This window comes from Rhinoraja longicauda, chromosome 34 (genome assembly GCF_053455715.1).
Source record: "Rhinoraja longicauda isolate Sanriku21f chromosome 34, sRhiLon1.1, whole genome shotgun sequence".
Classification (NCBI taxonomy): Eukaryota; Metazoa; Chordata; class Chondrichthyes; order Rajiformes; family Arhynchobatidae; genus Rhinoraja; species Rhinoraja longicauda.
Genome location: NC_135986.1, coordinates 9,478,450 through 9,499,452, shown reverse-complemented (window position 1 = coordinate 9,499,452; position 21,003 = coordinate 9,478,450). Strand labels below are relative to the sequence as shown.

General features: G+C 50.0%; 1 protein-coding gene across 3 annotated transcripts in view; it reads right to left on the bottom strand.

Moving 5' to 3' along the window:
* LOC144609225 (arf-GAP domain and FG repeat-containing protein 1-like) overlaps window positions 1-21,003 on the bottom strand; it is a 128,022-nt gene that overhangs the window by 26,437 nt on the left and 80,582 nt on the right. For 2 of the 3 annotated variants that reach the window (XM_078427644.1, XM_078427645.1), the window contains exons 5-7: window positions 20,678-20,831; window positions 19,445-19,570; window positions 12,587-12,796 (exon numbers count right to left, since the gene is read on the bottom strand). In XM_078427644.1, the coding sequence (XP_078283770.1) occupies window positions 12,587-12,796; window positions 19,445-19,570; window positions 20,678-20,831 (490 nt within the window). The remainder of the gene's footprint in view (window positions 1-12,586; window positions 12,797-19,444; window positions 19,571-20,677; window positions 20,832-21,003) is intronic. The other variant, XM_078427646.1, reaches the window with a different exon arrangement.

The following is a 21,003-nucleotide window of genomic DNA, read 5'->3' as shown; positions in this document are numbered from 1 at the left end:
TCCGAAGGTCATAAGGTCATTAGTGACAGGAGCAGAATCAGGCCATTCGGCCCATCAAGTCTACTCCGTCATTCAATCATGGCTGATCGATCTCTCCCTCCAAACCCCGTTCTCCCCATAACCCCTGACACCCGCAATATTCAAAAATCTATCTATCTCTGCCTTAAAAATATCCACTGACTTGCCCTCCAAAGAATTCCACAGATTCACCGCCCTCTGACTAACAAAATTCCTCCTCATCTCCTTCCCAGAGGGACGTTCTTTAATTCTGAGGCTGTGCCCTCTGGCCCTAGACTCTCCCACTAGTTGAAACATCCTCTCCATATCCACCCCACCCAAGCCTTTCACTATTCTGCGCGTTTCAATTAGGTCCCCCCCTCGTCGTTCTAAACTCCAGCGAGTACAGGCCCAGTGCTGACAAACGCTCATCATATGTTAACCCAGTCATTCCTGGGATCAATCTCATAAGCCTCCTCTGGACCCTCTCCAGAGGCAGCACATTCTTCCTCAGATATGTTGCGCAAAATTGCTCACAATTGCCTGACCAGCGCCTAATAGAGTCTCAGCATTACCTCCCTGTATTCTAGCCCTCTTGAAATAAATGCAAGCATTGCGTTTGCCCCACTCTAAACTCGAAATCTCTCCTCCAAACTTTCTTGCATTCCCCTCACTCAAACGGCAATACTGTCATATCCGACACCAGGTCTAAGTGTTATCACACAGAGCCTACAGGATCTGTCCATACGAAACTGGCCACAGCTTGCGGCCCCAAGTAACTGGAGATAAGTGGGTCCAGCAACGGGGCAGCACGCTGGTAGAGTTGCAGCCTCACAGCGCCAGAGATCCAGGTTCGATCCCGACTGCGGGCGCTGTCTGTATGGAGTTTTCCATTTTCTCCCCGTGAACTGCGTGGGTTTTCTCCGGGTGCTCCGGTTTCCTCCCACACTCCAAAGACGTGCGGGTTTGTAGGTTAATTGGCTTCTGTAAAATTGTAAATTGTCCCTCGTGTGTGTAGGATAATTATATTGTTCAGGGATCGCTGGTCGGCGCGGACCCGGTGGGCCGAAGGGCCTGTTTCTGCGCTGTACCTCTAAAGACCAAAGATATGAAGGGGGGAGTCCCACTATCACTGCATCCAACATCCCCACCTCTCCCAGTGCCAAGGTTAGCTGTCCCACCACAAAACATCAGATATCTACCATCTCCTCCCTCCAAGGTCAGTAGAATAACTAACTCGGGCCAAACTAACTCGGGATAACTAAACTATCCAACTTTAGATAGTTCCTCTGTCCCTCTCTTCCCCTCCCCCTTCCCAGATCTCCCTCTATCTTCCTGTCTCCACCTATATCCTTCTTTCGTCCCGCCCCCCTGACATCAGTCTGAAGAAGGGTCTCGACCCGAAACGTCACCCATTCCTTCTCTTCCAAGATGCTGCCTGACCTGCTGAGTTACTCCAGCACTTTGTGAATAAATAACTCGGGCCCAAGTCTGTGTTTATACAACTATTTCATACAATGGGTCGGCACGGTGGCGCAGTGGTAGAGTTGCTGCCTCACAGCGCCAGAGACCCAGGTTCGATCCTGACTACAGGTGTTGCCTGTACGGAGTTTGTACGTTCTCCCTGTGACGGCTTGGGTTTCCTCCGGGTGCTCCGGTTTCCTCCCACACTCAAAAGACGTGCAGGTTTGTAGGGTAATTGGCTTTGAAAAAATGTGTAAATTGTCCCTAGTGTGTAGGATAGTGTTAGTGTACGGGGATCGCTGGTCGGCAAGGACTCAGTGGTCCGAAGGGCCTGTTTCCACCCTGTATCTCTAAATTAAACAAGTTGTCCCAGGTTACTGCAGAGAAACCGTAACAAAATCCAACGCTGAATTACAAAACAAGAAATAACACGACCAAAAGCTTAATCATCGAGGTAGGTTCGATAAAGCATCTTAATGGAAGTGGAGGGATAGGCCCAGAGATTCAGGGAAGAAATTCCAAAGCTTGGTGCTGTACGGCAGCAACTCCAGCGCTGCGCCACCGTGAGAAAGGGGTTTGATCCACTGGCAATGTACACGTTGGGATGAGTTTGTGTGATGGATGGAGGTTGCAAACGATCAGTTGGACTACAGGTGCTTGTTCAGCAATTGGTAGCAGCAAGGGGAGGTGGGGGGACAGAGAGAGGGGAGATAGACACAAAGCGTTGGGTCAACTCAGCAGGTCAGGCCATAGTTTAGCTTAGTATAGTTTAGTTTAGAGATACAGCGCGGAAACAGGCCCTTCGGCCCACCAAATCCCCTCCGACAGGTGATCCCGGCACACTAGCACTATCCTACACACACTCAGAATTAATTTAGTTTAGAGATACAGTGCGGAAACAGGCCCTTCGGCCCACCGAGTCCGCGCCGACCAGCGATCCCCGCACATTAACACTACCCTACACACACTAGGGACAATTTTACATTTATTCCAAGCCAATTAACCTACAAACTTGTATGTCTTGGGAATGTGAGAGGAAACCGAAGATCTTGGAGAAAACCCATGCGGTCACGGGGAGAGCGTGCAAACTCTGTACAGACAGCGCCCGTGGTCGGGATCGAACCCGGGTCTCCAGGTCCACAAGCGCTGTAAGGCAGCAACTCTACCGCTGCGCCACCGTGCCCCCCAAAATTTACGTGAATACTAAGCCAATTACCCTACACACACTAGGGATGATTTACATTAATACTAAGCCAATTAACCTACAAACTTGTACGTCTTTGGAGTGTGGGAGGAAACCGGAGCTTCTCAGAGAAAACCCGCGCAAGTCACGGGGATAAGGTACAAACTCCGTACAGACAGCACCCGTAGTCAGGATTGAACCCGCGTCTCTGGCGCTCTAAGGCAGCAACTCTACCGTTGCGCCACTGTGCCTCCTTGTCCGGTATCTCTGGAGAAAATTGATCTGTGACATTTTGGATCGGGACCCTTCTTCAGGCCCGACCCGAAACGTCACCCATCCATTTTCTTCAGAGATGCTGCCTGACCCGCTGAGTTACTCCAGCACTTTGTGTCTATCTCTGGTACAAAGCAGCATCTGCAGTATGACATTATAGACAGTAAGGAGACCCTGTTGTTGGAGTACATGCAACTTAATGACAGTAGCTAGTGGTCTCTTCATTCTGGTACTGATTTTCAACAGACTAGTTTTCAAGAGAGAGTTAGATTTAGCTCTTAGAGCTAAGGGAATCAAGGGATATGGGGAAAAAGCCGGAACGGGGTACTGATTTTGGATGCTCAGCCATGATCTGAATGGTGGCCGATTAGGAAAAGGGGAGATGCAACGAGACCTGGGTGTCGTGGTACACCAGTCATTGAAAGTAGGCATGCAGGTGCAGCAGGCAGTGAAAAAAGCGAATGGTATGTTGGCATTCATAGCGAGGGGATTTGAGTATAGGAGCAGGGAGGTTCTGCTGCAGTTGTACAGGGCATTGGTGAGACCACACCTGGAGTATTGCATGCGGTTTTGGTCTCCTAATCGGAGGAAAGACATTCTTGCCATAGAGGGAGTACAGAGAAGGTTCACCAGATTGATTCCTGGGATGGCAGGACTTTCATATGAAGACTGGATAGACTCGGCTTGTACTCGCTGGAATTTAGAAGATTGAGGGGGGATCTTATAGAAACTTACAAAATTCTTAAGGGGTTGGACAGGCTAGATGCAGGAAGATTGTTCCCGATGTTGGGGAAGTCCAGAACAAGGGGTCACAGTTTAAGGATATGGGGGAAGTATTTTAGGACCGAGATGAGAAAGTTTTTTTTCACACAGAGAGTGGTGAATCTGTGGAATTCTCTGGCACAGAAGGTAGTTGAGGCCAGTTCATTGGCTATATTTAAGAGGGAGTTAGATGTGGCCCTTGTGGCTAAAGGGATCAGGGGGTATGGAGAGAAGGCAGGTACAGGATACTGAGCTGGATGATCAGCCATGATCATATTGAATGGCGGTGCAGGCTCGATGGGCCAAATGGCCTACTCCTGCACCTATTTTCTATGTTTCTAAGTTTCTATGATTATATTGAATGGCGCTGCTGGCTAGAAGGGTCGAATGGCCTACTCCTGCACATATTTTCTATGTTTCTATGATTGCCCTTTCCCCCAGTAGCCCTGAGAAGTGGACAAATACAAGGCCGTGATCATGTCTCCAGCCTCTACGGTTAACGTGGTAAAAAACAACCAGTCACATTGTCTAAGTAGAGAAATGCATGCCCCGGCTGAAGGCTGCACTGTGGCGCAACGGGTAGAGCCGCCGCCTCACAGCACCAGAGACGCTGGTTCGATCCTGACCTCGGGTGCTGTGTGAGTGTGGGGTTTGCACGTTCTCCCCGTGACCGCGTGGGTTTCCTCCCATGTCCCAACAGCACGCGGGTTTGTAGGTTGACCGGCCCTCTGTGAATTACCCCCTCGTGTGCAGGGAGTGGTGGCGAAAGTGGGATAACATAGGACTAGAGTGAGAAAAAGACACAAAGCTCTGGAGTAACTCAGCGGGTCAGGCAGCAACTCTGGAGAAAACGATTAGGCGACGTTTTGGGTCGGGACTCTTTTTCTGACAAAAGCTGGTGCGAACGGGTGTTTAGAGTTTAGAGATACAGCCTGGAAACAGGCCCTTAGGCCCATCGAGTCCGTGCCGACCAGCGATCAGTTCATACACGAAGACTATCCCACACACAGGGAAAATTTACAATTTTCACCAAAGCTAATTAACCTACAAACCTGTACTTGTTTGGAGTGTGGGGGGAAACCGAAGGACCCGGAGAACATCCATGCGGTCACGGGGAGAACATACAAACTCCGTACAGACAGCACCCGTGGTCAGGATCGAACCTGGGTCTCTGGCGCTGTGAGGCAGTAACTCTACCGTTGCGCCACCGTGCCGCCTGGATATCGAAATCACCCAGAGATCGATGGTCAAGGTGGACTCGGTGGACCAAAGGGCAAGTTTCCACGTTGTATCTTTCAGACATTTCCCTGCAGCTAACCTACACATCAACGGAAGCTTTAGTAGACTCCCGACATCTTTCAAGATCATTTTGTTCTGGCGCCCGTCCAGAGTTCATAAGGTCATAAGGTCTTATCGAAACATATAAGATTATTAAGGGGTTGGACACGTTAGAGGCAGGAAACATGTTCCCAATGTTGGGGGAGTCCAGAACAAGGGGCCACACAGTTTAAGAATAAGGGGTAGGCCATTTAGAACGGAGATGAGGAAAAACTTTTTCAGTCAGAGAGTTGTGAATCTGTGGAATTCTCTGCCTCAGAGGGCAGTGGAGGCCAATTCTCTGAATGCAAGAGAGCTAGATAGAGCTCTTAAGGGTAGCGGAGTCAGGGGGTATGGGGAGAAGGCAGGAACGGGGTACTGATTGAGAATGATCAGCCATGATCACATTGAATGGCGGTGCTGGCTCGAAGGGTTGAATGGCCTCCTCCTGCACCTATTGTCTATTGTCTATAAGTGATGGGAGCAGAATTAGGCCATTCGGCCCATCAAGTCTACTCTGACATTAAATCATGGTTGATCTATCTCTTCCTCCTAACCCCATTCTCCTGCCTTCTCCCCATAACCCCTGACACCCGCACTAATCAAGAATCTATCTATCTCTGTCTTAAAAATATCCACTGACTTGTGGCCTCCATAGCCGTCTGTGGCAGAATTCCACAGATTCACCACCCTCTGGCTCAAGAAATTCCTCCTCATCTCCCTCCGAAAAGAACGTCCTTTATTTCTGAGGCTGTGCCCTCTGTCCTCCGTGGACTTATTAATAATAATAATCATCATCGCAGTGATCCCTGCTCAATAACACTAATCTACACACACTAGCGACAATTTATTATTATACCAAGCCAATTAACCTGCACGTCTTTGGAGTGTGGGAGGAAACCGGAGATCCCGGAGAAAACCCACGCAGGTCACGGGGAGAACGTGCAAACTCCGTAGAGACGACACCCGTAGTCAGGATCGAACCCGGGTCTCAGGCGCTGTGGGGCAGCAGCTCTACCCGCTGCGCCACCGTGCTGCCCCTGCCTTCTCCCCGTAACCTTTGACGCCCTGACTAATCCTGGCTGTAAGGGAATTGCTCTACGAGTTGGAAGTCCACTTAAAGAGTCATACAGAACCGAAACAGACCCTTCGGCCCAACTTGTCCGTGCTGTCCAAGATGCCTTATCTAAGCTAGTTGTCCACATTTGGTTTGCATATGGTCCATATGCCTCTGAACCTAATGCCGTCTAAGTGTCTTTTAAGTGTCTTGTTGTAGTACCTGCCTCAAGTACTTCCTCCAGCAGCTCCTTCCACACACCCACCATTCTGCCAATAAACACCACTTCAGAACAAAACCATAAAGATTTAGCATTTAGATTTATCATACCCCCCTCCCATTTACTTGTCAAACATTGTCCCACCCTCAGGAATTTCAGCATCTCTGGAGAGAATTAGGGGCAGCACGCTGACGCAGCGGTAGAGTTGCTGCCTTACAGCGAATGCAGCGCCGGAGACTCAGGTTCCATCCCGACTATGGGTGCTGCCTGTACGGAGTTTGTACGTTCTCCCCGTGACCTGCGTGGGTTTTCTCCGAGATCTTCAGTTTCCTCCCACACTCTAAAGACGTGCAGGTATATAGGTAAATTGGGTTGATGTAAATGTAAAAATTGTCACTAGTGTGTGTAGGATAGTGTTAATGTGCGGGGATCGCTGGTCGGCGCGGACCCGATGGGCCGAAAGGGCTTGTTTCCACGCTGTATCTCTAAACTAAACTAAAATGCTGGAGTAACTCAGCGGGATAGGCATCTCTGGAGAGAAGGAATGGGTGACGTTTCAGGTCGAGACCCTTCTTCAAACTGATGTCAGGGGAGTGGGCGGTACAGAGATAAAATGTAGTCGGAGACAGTAAGACTGGTCTGAGAACTGGGAAGGGGACGGGATGGAGAAAGAAGGAAAGCAAGGGCTACTTGAAGTTAGAGAAGTCAATGGGGCAGTGGGATTAGTGTGGGGTGAGAGTGGGAATTAGTGTGGAGGAAAGAACTGCAGATGCTGATTTAAATCGAAGGTAGGCACAAAGTGCTGGAGTAACTCAGTGGGACAGGCAGCATCTCTGGAGAGAAGGAATGGGTGACATTTGGGGTGGGGACCCTTCTTCAGACTGATGTCAGTGTGGGGGGCGGGACAGAGATAGGATGTAGTCGGAGACAGTCAGACTGGTGGGAGAACTGGGAAGGGGAGGGGATGGAGAGAGAGGGAAAGCAAGGGCTATTTGAAGTTAGAGAAGTCAATGTTCATACCGCTGCCCAAGTGAAATATGAGGTGCTGTTCCTCCAATTTGCGCTGGGCCTCACTCTGACAGTGGAGGAGGCCCAGGACAGAAAGGTCAGTGCGGGAGTGGGAGGGGGAGCTATAAAGTGTTGAGCAAGCGGGAGATCGGGTAGGTTTAGGCGGACCGAGCGGAGGTGTTCAGCGAAACAATTGCCGAGCCTGCACTTGGTCTCGCCGATATACAGGAGTCCACACCTGGAACAACGGTCTAAACTAAAGAAGGAATGGGTGATTTTTCGGGTGGAGACCCTTCCTCAGACTGAGTCGTGGCAGGGGGAGATGGATTGCAGCACGTCAAGGTGCCATTTGGCCCAGTGTTTACATGGAGCCACCCCCCCCCCCCTCCACAACAAAGCAACCTTCTCCACTGCCTTGCAAACTCTTCCTCATCATCCTTTTATCCAATTCGATCTTGAAGTCCACAATGTAACCTGCCGCCACCATATCTGTGTGCTGCCTCGGCAAGGCCAGCAGCATAACCAAGGACCAGTCTCACCCCGGTCACTCCCTCTTCTCCCCTCTCCCATCAGGCAAGAGGTACAGAAGTGTGGAGACGCACACCTCCAGATCCAGGGACAGTTTCTTCCCGGCTGTTAACAGGCAACTGAACAACTAGAGAGGGGTCCTGACCTCCCATCTACGCCATAGGAAACCCTTGGACTATCTTTAATCGGACTTTACTGGACCTTATCTTGCACTAAACGTTACTCCCTTTGTCATGTTGCCTGTATACTGTGGACGGCTCAATTGTAATCATGCATAGTCTTCCACTGACTAAATAGCACGCAATAAAAAGCCTTTCACTGAAACTCGGGACACGTGACAATAATCTAAACTAAACTCCAGGAAGTGTGCTCCAGATTGCAGCCATATGATGCGTAAAAATCCTTTTCCTGACGTCACTCTGAACACTCTTCCTCTTTACATTGTACCAGTGGCTTCCAGAGTTTGACCACTTCACCAAAGGGTACAGTCTGATCTTATAGAGGTGCGTAAAATCACAAGTTGAGGCCTGAGCCAGAGGGAGCAGTGGGACAGGCTGGGTCTTTATTCCTTGGAGTGCCGGAGGATGAGGGGGTGATCTTATAGAGGTGTATAAAATCATGAGGGGAATAGATCGGGTGAATGCACAGAGCCCTTTTCTCAGGGTAAGGGAATCCAGAACCAGAGGACAATTCTCTGAATGCATTCAAGAGAGAGCTAGATAGAGCTCTTAAGGATAGTGGAGTCAGGGGATATGGGGAGAAGGCAGGAACGGGGTACTGATTGTGAATGATCAGCCATGATCACGTTGAATGGCGGTGCTGGCTCGAAGGGCCGAATGGCCTCCTCCTGCACCTATTGTCTATTGTCTATAGGTTTAAGGTGAGAGGGGAAAGATTTAACAGAAACTGAGGGCCATTTTTTCCACACAGAGGATGATGGGTATATGCCCGTAGAATAGTTCCTTTATTGTCATTGTAACATGAGCCATGTACAACGAAATTGTAAATGTACAACGAAATTGTAAATGTACAACGAAATGTACATCTGCACTAGTCCCACCTGCCCGCGTTTGACCAACATCTGTCCAAAACTTTCCTATCCAGGACCTGTTGTAGCACCTATCACAACTACTTAGACTGTCAGCTCGTTCCATACACCCACCGCTCTCTATGTGGAAACACTGCCCCTCAGGTTCTGACTGAACCTTTCCCCTCTCAGCTTAAACCTACGTCCTCTGGTTCCCGTGATGTGGGAGGATGCTGGAGCACCCGAGGAAGCCCATGTGGTCACAGGGGTCAGAATTAAACGTGAACCTCTGGCGCTATGAGTCAACGGCTCTACTCGCTGTGCCGGCATCTCACAAGATTGTCAGTGTTGGACTCAACAGCCCAGCATTGAAGGCCGCCCTCCCAACCCATGGTGAAAAGAGGACTCATCAGTCTTTACACAGCAGGTAGACACAAAATGCTGGAGTAACTCCTAATCTGAGGAAAGACATTCTTGCCATAGAGGGACTACAGTGAAGGTTCACCAGATTGATTCCTGGGATGGCAGGACTTTCATATGAAGAAAGACTGGATAGACTCGGCTTGTACTCGCTGGAATTTAGAAGATTGAGGGGGAATCTTATAGAAACGTACAAAATTCTTAAGGGGTTGGACAGGCTAGATGCAGGAAGATTGTTCTCGATTTTGGGGAAGTCCAGAACAAGGGGTCACAGTTTAAGGAAAAGGGGGAAGTCTTTTAGGACCGAGAAGAGAAAGTTTTTTTTCACACAGAGAGCGGTGAATCTGTGGAATTCTCTGCCACAGAAGGTAGTTGAGGCCAGTTCATTGGCTATATTTAAGAGGGAGTTAGATGTGGCCCTTGTAGCTAAAGGGATCAGGGTGTATGGAGAGAAGGCAGGTACGGGATACTGAGTTGGATGATCAGCCATGATCATATTGAATGGCGGTGCAGGCTCGAAGGGCCGAATGGCCTACTCCTACACCTATTTTCTATGTTTCTATGTTTCTAACTCAGCGGGTCAGGCAGCATCTCAGGAGAGAAGGAATGGGTGACGTTTCGGGTCACTGCCTGACCCGCTGAGTTACTCCAGCATGTTGTGTCTACCTTCGATTTAAACCAGCATCTGCAGTTCTTTCCTACAGTCTTTAAACGGCATTGATTTACATGCAATGCAGATTGCATCGGGACTAAATGACCTCTAAGTGAGGTCTACATACACAGGGCAACCTCGCTCGAATGCCTTTGATCAGAATGACAACAAGAAGTGGCACAGTGGCGCAGCGGTACAGTTGCTGCCTCAGCGCGCCAGAGACCCGGGACAGATCCCTGGCTACGGGTGCTGTCTGTACAGAGTTTGCACGTTCTCTCCGTGACCTGTGTGGTTTTCTCCCGGGAACTTCGTTTCCTCCCGCTCTCCAAAGGCATACAGGTTTGTAGGTTAATTAGCTTCGGTCAAGACTGAATTGGTCCTAGTGTACTGATGCTGCTTGACTTACGATGCTTCGACTTAACATGTTTCGACTTTACGATGGTGCAAAAGGAATACACACTCAGCAGAAACCGTACTCCCAATTTTGAATTTTGATCTTTTCCCGGGTTTGCGATATGCGTTTTCGACATACGATATTTTGGATTTACGATGGGTTTTAGATTTTAGATTTAGAGATTCAGCGCAGAAACAGGCCCTTCGGCCCACCGGGTCTGCGCCGACCTGCGATCCCCGCACACTAAAATTATCCTACACCCACAAGGGACAATTTTTACATTTGCCCGGCCAATTAACCTACAAAACTGCATGTCTTTGGAGTGTGGGAGGAAACCGAAGATCTCGGAGAAAACCCACACGGGGAGAATGTACAAACTCCGTACAGACAGCGCCCGTAGTCAGGATCGAACCTGAGTCTCCGGCGCTGCATTAGCTGTAAGGCAGCATCTCTACCGCTGCGCCACCGTGCCGAAAATAACCCCATGGTAAGTCGAGAAGCACCTGTATAGGATAATCCTGGAGTATGAGGATCGCTGGGGCGGACTCGGAGAGCTGAAGGGCCTGCTACCACGCCATATCTCTAAACTAAACAACACTGTGCAACAGACAAGACAAGGTGGCCAAATGTAGGTAACAGCACGTGTAGGAAGGAACTGCAGTTGCTGGTTTACACTGAAAATAGACACAAAATGCTGGAGCAACTCAGCGGGCCAGCCAGCATCTCTGGCGAAAAGGAAAAGGTGACGTTTCGGGTCAAGACCCTTCAATCCTTTTGTTCAACACCTTTTCCTTCATCTTTGTCCGACCATCTGCCTATCTAAATCCCGCCTCTCCTGTGTTTGTCTGAACCTGCCACGCTTTTTTTTTTTAGAGATACAGCACGGAAACAGGCCCTTCGGCCCACCGAGTCCGCGCCGCCCAGCGATCCCCGCACTAACACTATCCTACACACACTAGGGACAATTTTTACATTTACCCAGTCAATTAACCTACAAACCTGCACGTCTTTGGAGTGTGGGAGGAAACCGAAGATCTCGGAGAAAACCCACGCAGGTCACGGGGAGAACGTACAAATTCCGTACAGGCGGCGCCCGTAGTCAGGATCGAACCTGAGTCTCCGGCGCCACCCTGCCGCTTTGTTCTACCCCTCCTCTCTTCTAGCTTTCTGCCCCCCCCCCACCCCGACTCTCGCTTACAATCAGTCTGAAGAAGTCCCGACCTGAAACGTCACCTTATCCATGTTCTTCGGGGATGCTACCCGAGCCCCTGAGTTACTCCAGCTTTTTTCTAGAGCGCAGAAGCAATGGTGACAAGCAGTGGCAAGAGCACAAAATAGAACGCTGAAAGAACTCCGGGTGGAGACCTTGCATCAGGTGTGAGTGGGAACGGGAAAGATTGCCAGTCTACAGCAGTGTGAGAGGGGGCGGGGAGTTGGGACAGAGCTGTTAGTTGGAACCAGGTGCAAAGGGCAGAAAGACGACATTTTGAAGTTAAAGAATGCCTTTGAGATAGGTTGGGTCTTTAAGTGTAAGTTGGGACCCTTCTTCAGGTCTGATCCGAAACATACTCCAGCGGGGGGTCACGGTGGCGCAGCGGTAGAGTTGCTGCCTTATAGCGCCGGAGACCCGGGTTCCATCCTGACTACGGGTGCCGTCTGTACGGAGTTTGTACGTTCTCCCTGTGACCTGCGTGGGTTTTCTCCGAGATCTTCGGTTTCCTCCCACACTCCAAAGACGTGCAGGTCTGTAGGTTAATCGGCTTGATAAATGTAAAAACTGTCCCTAGTGGGTGTAGGATAGTGTTAGTGTGCGGGGATCGCTGGGCGGCGCGGACCCGGTGGGCAGAAAGGGCCTACGTACAGACGGCGCCCGTAGTCAGGATCGAACAATTTTTACATTCACCCAGTCAATTAACCTACAAACCTGCACGTCTTTGGAGTGTGGGAGGAAACCGAAGATCTCGGAGAAAACCCACGCAGGTCACGGGGAGAACGTACAGACTCCGTACAGACGGCACTGTATCTCTAAACTAAACTAAACTAAACATTACCTATCCAAGTTCTCCAGGGATGCTGCCTGACCTGATGAGTTACTCCAGCACTTTGTGACTCCTTTTCTACAGGACCTTAGGGTCGGGCAATGGAGGAGCCCGCAGAGACGGAGTGGTAGGGGGGGGGGGCTCTCTTTACACAGCGAGTCAGGCGTACCCATCTCCCTGGTACACCTAGAAGTCACGTCATCCCACACCCCACTCCCCTTCACCGCCATTTCACCGTCGCTTACCTGGAGTGGGCTTAGGGGCGTTAAAGATGCTCTCTAAATCTGCCAGTGCTGCGTATTTGTCGGCTTGCGAGGTGGCATTTATACCGGAGGAGGCGGCCGTCGAACCCGCGGGCACGGAGGCGGCGGGAGGGCTAGTGAACGCTCCGAAACTAGTGCTGGAAGATTTTGGGAAGGTATCAAAGTTTGCAAAGTTAGCGCTGCTCGAACCACCTGTTGCAAATGGAGAAAAAAAAAAGGAAATGGGAGGAAAAAAAACTAAACAGAAATAAAAACTAAAATGAAAAGAAACTGTCACAAGAAGCAAACAATGTTTCCATGGGTCTTTGCAGAGCTCGACGCCCAATGTTCCTGATGTTTCCAATAGTCTGAAGAAGGGTCTCAACCAGAAACGTCACCCATTCCTTCTCTCCAGAGAGGCTGCCTGTCCCGCTGTGTTACTCCAGCATTTTGTGTCTACTTTCTGATACTTACAGCTGCACGGAGAGTCTGAGATGCGTGAAGTCAATACTGGGCTTGTGTGTTAACTCTGGGACCTCATTGGCATTTGGGAGTTGGGAGACACTTCAGTGAATTGGGAAACACAGACTGCACTCACACACAGACAGGTATGACTCATAAAAAAAACAGATACACAAAGACTTTGCACAGTCTGAAGGTCGGTCATATCTTAAAGAGTTGCTTCATACAAAACATAGAAACGTAGAAAATTGGTGCAGAAGGCCATTTACCCCTTTGAGCCAGCACCGCCATTCATTGTGATCATGGCTGATCATCCACAATCAGTACTCCGTGCCTGCCTTCTCCCCATATCCCTTGATTCTGCTAGCCCCTAGACTCTCTTTTAAATTCATCCAGTGAATTGGCCTCCATTGCCTTCTGTGGCAGAGAATGCCACAAATTCACAACTCTCTGGGTGAAAAAGTTTCTCAGCCTCCCCTTTATTCTTAGACTGTGGCCCCTGGTTCTGGACTCCCCCAACATTGGGAACATTTTTCCTGCATCTAGACTGTCCAGTCCTTTTATAATTTTATACGTTTCTATAAGATCCCCTCTCATCCTTCTAAACTCCAGTGAATATAAGCCCAGTCTTTTCAATCTTTCCTCTTATGACAGTCCCGCCATCCCGGGGATTAACCTCGTGAATCTACGCTGCACTGCCTCATTAGCAAGGATTTCCTTTCTCAAATGAGGAGACCAAAACTGCACACAGTACTCTAATGTGGTCTCACCAGGGCCCTGTAGAACTGCAGAAGGACCTCTTTACTCCTACACTCAAATCCTCTCGTAATAAAGGCCAACATGCCATTAGCTTTCTTCACTGCCTACTGTACCTGCATGCTTAGTTTCAGTGACTGGTGTACAAGGACACCCAGGTCTCGTTGCACTTCCCTTTTTCCTAATCTGACACCATTGGGATAATAATCTGCCTCCTTGTTCTTGCCGCCAAAGTGGATAACCTCACATTTATCTACATTATACTGCATCTGCCATGCATCTGCCCACTCACCCAACCTGTCCAAGTCACCCTGCAACCTCCTAGCATCCTCTTCGCAGTTCACACTGCCACCCAGCTTTGTGTCATCTGCAAATATGCTAGTGTTACTTTTAATTCCATCATCTAAATCATTAATATATATTGTAAACAGTTGCGGCTCCAGCACCGAGCTTTGCGGCACTCCACTCGCCACTGCCTGCCATTCTGACAGGGACCCGTTTATTCCAAAGCGGAACGTTTCCTTCATCTCAAAGCAGTAAAGGCAATGCAGCATCGGAAAGGCCAATGGCGATTCTGGTCTCGCTGCAAACATTACAGGGAATTCAACATCGACAATCATCTGTGTGAGAAGTGTAAGTCAATTATAAATCACTGGAGTGAGCTGATGACCAATTATGAAGGATTGGATTTACATCCATCTTATTCCCCAAAGTGTAGATTCTTCATGGGATATTTTCTTTGACGTTCCCTTTCTCTGACGCCTTGCCGACAGAACTCCCCCCCCCCCCCTTGCAATTTAGATGCCCCCCTCTCTTTTAGCCCAGTTTAGAGATACAGCGCGGAAAAAGGCTCTTCGGCCCACCGAGTCCGCGCCAACCAGCGATCCCCTCTCACTAACGCTATCCTACACACACTAGTGACAATTTACAATTATACCAAGCCAATTAACCTACAAACCTGTACGTCTTTGGAGGAAACCAGAGATCCCGGAGGAAACCCACACAGGTCACGGGGAGAACGTACAAACTCCATACAGACAGGCACCCGTAGTCAGACTTGAACCTGGGTCTCTGGAGCTGTGAAGTAGCAACTCTACCACTGTGCCACCGTGCTGCCCTTTACTCAATGCAGCAGACAACACCAGGGTTTAGTTCAGTTTAGAGATACAGCGCGGATACAGGCCCTTCGGCCCACCGGGTCCACACCGACCAGCGATCCCCGCACACTAACACTATCCTACACCCACTAAGGACAATTTTTACATTTACCAAGCCAATTAACCTATGTACGTCTTTGGAGTTTGGGAGGAAACTGAAGATCTCGGAGAAAGTCCACGCAGGTCACAGGGAGAACGTACAAACTCTGTACAGACGGCGTCCATAATCGGAATGGAACCCAGGTCTCCGCCGCTGCAAGCGCTGTAAGGCAGCAACTCTACCGCTGCGCTAGTTAATATCCGGTGACACCAATCACTTCTCAGCACACTTCTAAACCACAGCAAGCAGCTCGAGAGTCAGAGTCAGTCATGCAGCACGCAAACAAAATAGATCGAGTGAATGCACAGGTCTTTCACCCAGAGCAGGTTCAAGATTCTCAAGCTAGAGTCCCAGAGTCACACAGCACGGAAACAGGCCCTTCGGCCCAACTTGACCATGCCGACCAATATGCCCCATCTATACTAGACCCACCTGCCCGCGTTTGGCCCAAATCTTTCATATCCATTTACCTGTCCAAATGTCGTTTAAACGTTGTTATAATACTTGCCTCGTCTATATCCTCTGGCCGTATACACCCAACACCCACTGAATGGGAAAATTCTGGTTCCATACACCCACCACCCACTGAATGGGAAAATTGCCCCTCAGGTTCCTATTAAATCTTGTCCCCTCTCACCTTCAACTTATGTCCCTTGGTTCTTGATTCCTCTACTCTGGGTAAAAGACTGTGCATTCACCCTACCTATTCTCCTCGTGATCTTATACACCTCTATAACATCACTCCTCATCCTCGGCACCCCAAGGAATAAAGTCCTAGCCTACCCAACCTCTCCCTATAGCTCATCCTGGCAACATCCTCGTAAATCCTCTCTGCACTTTCCAGCTTAGCGACATCCTTCCTCTCGCAAGGACACGGTTGTTCATCAGCAATTCAAAGCCTTATCGGCCGATTTGAGAAGGAAAATATCGAATGCGGAGTAACTCAGCTGGACAGGCAGCATCTCTGGAGAGTGGGCACAAAATGCTGGAGTATCTCAGCGGGAAGGGCGGCACCTTTGGAGAGAAAGATTGGGTGATGTTTCGGGTCGAGACCCTCCTTCAAACTGGGAGTCAATCCTTGACGCAACTACCTGACTCCGACTCAGGCCCTGACTCTCGGTCTGGAGAAGGCTCTCGACCCGAAACGTCACCCATTCCTTCTCTCTAGAGATGCCACCTATCCCGCTGAGTCACGCCAGCATTCTGTGTTTATCTTCAGTGTAAACCAGCATCTGCAGTTCCTTCCTACACATTGAGAAGGTAAATGTTTTCCCAAACTGAACATAGAAGGAAGCTGAGCACAGAAACAGGAGGTTTGGCCAATTAGTTTTGTGCCTGATGGAACCTACCTTGTTCCCCTTCTACTTTGGCACGTTGCTGAATATTCTACCGTACCTCCAGAGGGGCATGGTGGAGAACATACTGTCTGGTCGCATTTAGTTCAGTTCAGAGATACAGCATTGAAAAAGGCCCTTCGGCCCACCGAGTCCGTGCCAACCATCGATCATCCGTTCACATTAGCTCTATGTATCCGTTCATATTAGCTATGTTCACATTAGCTCTCACTTTCCCATCACCTCCCTGCAAAATAGGGGGCAATTTACAGAGGCCAATGAACCTCCAAACCCGCACGTCTTTGGGATGGGGCTGCACCACGGTGGCGCAGCGGTGGAGTTGCTGCCCCACAGCGCCAGAGACCCAGGTTCGATCCCGACTACGGGCGCCGTCTGTACTGAGTTTGTACGTTCTCCCCGTGACCACATTGGTTTTCTCCGGGTGCTCCAGTTTCCTCCCACACACCAAAGACGTGCGGGTTTGTAGGTTTGGTAAATATTGTAGTGTGTGTAGGATAGTGCTAGCGTGCGGGGTGATCGCTGGTCGGCGGGGACTCGGATGGAGTCCGCACTGCATCTTTGGGCGGCACGGTGGCGCAGCGGTAGAGTTGCTGCCTTACAGCGAATGCAGTGCCGGAGACGCAGGTTCGATCCTGACTACGGGCGCCGTCTGTACGTTCTCCCCGTGACCTGCGTGGGTTTTCTCCGAGATCTCCGGTTTCCTCCCACACTCCAAAGACGCGCGGGTTTGTAGGTTAATTGGCTGGGCAAATGTAAAAATTGTCCCTAGTGGGTGTAGGATAGTGTTAGTGTGCGGGGATCGCTGGGCGGCGCGGACCCGTTGGGCCGAAGGCCCTGTTTCTGCGCTGTATCTCTAAATCTCAAAATAAATAATAATAATCTCTCTCTAAAGTCTAAAGAAACTGGAGCAGCTGGGGGGATCGCAGGGAGAATGTACAAACTCCACATATAGACAGCACCCAAGACCAACATCGAACACGAGTTTCTACCGCTGAGCAGCAGCAGCAGCTCTATCCGCTGTGCTGCCGTGCCACATTACGGCCCTGGTTAGAAAATGCGAATGAATGCTCAAGAAAGGAGGAGACTTCGGTGGTGAACGTCGCCCGGCCCATCATGGGCACTGACCTCCCCACCGTCAAAGGTATCCACAGCAAGCGCTGCCTCAAGAAGGCAGCTGATATCATCAAAGACCCAAAGGCACCCTCTCGTCTCGCAGCCACCGTCGGAAAGAAGGCTGAGCACGACAACTGGATTCAACAACAGCCTCTTTGCAGCGACCACCTGCACAACCCTCCCTCAGCACTGAAACACTACAAATCTTGCACTACAATGGTTGCTCCATGTACTTTGATGTTTGCACCGTCTGTCTGAAGAAGGGTCTCGACCCGAAACGACACCCATTCCTTCTCTCCAGGGATGCTGCCTGACCCGCTGAGTTTCTCCAGCACTCAAGCTTATCATAGAACAGCACAGCACAAGAACAGGCCCTTCAGCCCACAGTGTCTGTGCTGAACATGACGCCACAAGCACAGCCTGCGTGTAATCCATATCCTTCCATTCCCTGCACATCCATGTGTCCATCTATGAGCATTGTAAACACAACATAGAAACATAGAAAATAGGTGCAGGAGTAGGCCATTCGGCCCTTAGAGCCTGCACCGCCATTCAATATGATCATGGCTGATCATCCAGCTCAGTAGCTTGTACCTGCCTTCTCTCCATACCCCCTGATCCCTTTAGCAAAAAGGGCCACATCTAACTCCCTCTTAAATATAGCCAATGAACTGGCCTCAACTACCTTCTGTGGCAGAGAATTCCACAGACTCACCACTCTCTGTGTGAAGAAATGTTTTCTCATCTCGGTCCTAAAAGACTCCCCCTTATCCTTAAGCTGTGACCCCTGGTTCTGGACTTCCCCAACATCGGGAACAATCTTCCCGCATCTAGCCTCTCCAACCCCTTAAGAATTTTATATGTTTCTATAAGATCCCCCCTCAGTCTTCTAAATTCCAGCGAGTACAAGCCGAGTCTATCCTGTCTTTCCTCATATGAAAGTCCCGCCATCCCAGGGATCAATCTGGTGAACCTTCTCTGTACTCCCTCTAAGGCAAGAACGTCTTTCCTCAGGTTAGGAGACCAAAACTGCACACAATACTCCAGGTGCGGTCTCACCAAGGCCCTGTACAACATCGTATCTGCCTCCTCCAACACCCCTGGCAGCATGTTCCAGGCACCCACTACTCTCTGTGTTTTTTAAAATTATTATAAAACACACTTGTCCTACATACCTCCTTTAAACTGTGCCCCTCTCGCCTCCAAAGGTGAACAGCTTTTCACTGTACCTCAGTGCACATGACAATAAACTAAACAGAACTGAATTATCTACTGTATCCGCTGCTCCAGGTGTCAACTTCTCCACATCGGCGAGACCAAGCGCAGGCTCGGCGAACGTTTCGCTCAACACCTCCCGCTCAGTCCGTCTCAACCAACCTGATCTCCCGGTGGCTCAGCACTTCAACTCCCCCTCCCACTCCCACACTGACCTTTCTGTCCTGGGCCTCCTCTATTGTCAGAGTGAGGCCCACTGCAAATTGGAGGAACAGCACCTCATATTTCGCTTGGGTAGTTTACACCCCAGCGGTATGAACATTGACTTCTCCAACTTCAGATAGTCGCTGCTTTCCCTCTCTATCCCCTCCCCCTTCCCAGTTCCCCCACTAGTCTTACTGTCTCCGACTACATTCTATCTTTGTCCCTCCCCTGACATCAGTCTGAAGAAGAGACTCAACCTGAAACGTCACCCATTCCTTCTCTCCAGAGATGCTGCCTGACCCGCTGAGTTACTCCAGCATTTTGTGTCTACCTTCGATTTAAACCAGCATCTGCAGTTCTTTTTCCTGAACTGAATTGGGCCCAGCACCGACCGGATTCCTGAGGCACACCACTTTCCACAAGCTATCTATGTGTAAAACCCTTCACAGATTCAAAGGCTGACACGCTGACAGGAGATAAACACCGCTGGATACTGTACCTGATGCTGTGGACTGGACCTGGAATGGGGCTTGGTGGCCCGTGGGGAAACCTCCGACGTTACCTGTGGCTCCACCTCCACCGAATGCGTTGAAGGTCGCAAAACCCGGATGTGCAGTTTGCTGGACTGGATACAAAAAAAAGGTTGGCTGTAACCCCAAGAAACGTTGCCACGTTTACCCCTGCTACATGAAGAACAGAGCAGTTCTTAACATCTCTGGAGAAAAGGAATAGGTGACATTTCGGGTGGAGACGTCGACCTGCAGGTTCAGGGGCAGTTTCTCCCCGGCTGTTATCAGGCACCTGAACCATCCTCTCCAAACTAGAGAGCGGTCCTGACCTCCCAACTACTGCAGTTGCCTGATAACAGCCGGGAAGAAACTGTCCCTGAATCTGGAGGTGTGCGTTTCCACACTTCTATGCCTCTTGCCCGATGGGAGAGGGGAGAAGAGGGAGTGGCAGGGGTACAACTGGTCCTTGATGATGCTGCTGGCCTTGCCGAGGCAGCGTGAGGTGTAAATTGATTCAATGGAAGGGAGGTTGGTTGGCGTGATGGTCTGGGCTGCGTCCACAAGGCTCTTTAATTCCTTGCTGTCTTGGATGGAGCTGTTCCCAAACCAAGCTGTGATGCACCCCGATAAAATATTTTCTATGGCGCATCTGTAGAAGTTAGTGAGTTTTTGGGGACATGCCGAAGTAGAGGCTAGTGGCAGAGGCCTGATTCCCCAGAGTTCTGTGGAACTATGCAGATGGTGGCTTCGGCACGGTGGCGCAGCGGTAGAGTTGCTGCCTTACAGCGAATGCAGCGCCGGAGACCCGGGTTCCATCCGGACTACGGGTGCTGTCTGTACGGAGTTTGCACGTTCTCCCCGTGACCTGCGTGGGTTTTCTCCGAGATCTTCGGTTTCCTCCCTGCCTTCTCCCCATATCCCTTGATTCTGCTAGCCCCTAGAGCTCTATCTGACTCTCTCTTAAATCCATCCTGTGAATTGGCCTCCACTGCCTTCTGCGGCAGAGAATTCCACAAATTCACAGCTTTCTGGGTGAAATTTTATTTTCTCGTCTCAGTGTTAAATGGCCTCCTCTTTATTCTTAGACTGTGTGTGTGGCCCCTGGTTCTGGACTCCCCTAACGTTGGGAAAATCTTTCCTGCATCTAGCTTGTCCAGTCCTTTTATAATTTATACGTTTCAACAAGATCCCCTCTCATCCTTCTAAACTACAGTGAATCTTACCTCCAAAGCCGGGGAAAGAGCCAAAGGCCCTTGTGGCTGCGTGCTGGGGTGCTGGGGTGGCAAAAGGGTCCCCCCCAATGTCGGCCAGGAGGTCCAGCTGTGACCTCTTTGCTTGCTGCTGCTGTGTCTGCTGCATCTGTGCCTGACCCACGGGCTGCAGGAGAACAATAATATTAAATTAGTTTAGTTTCGTTTATTGTCACGTGCAGTACTGAGTTCAATACTACACGTATTCAATACAATATTTAGACTGAAGAAGGGTCTCGACCTGAAACGTCTCCCATTCCTTCTCTCCAGAGATGCTGCCCGTCCCGCTGAGTTACTCC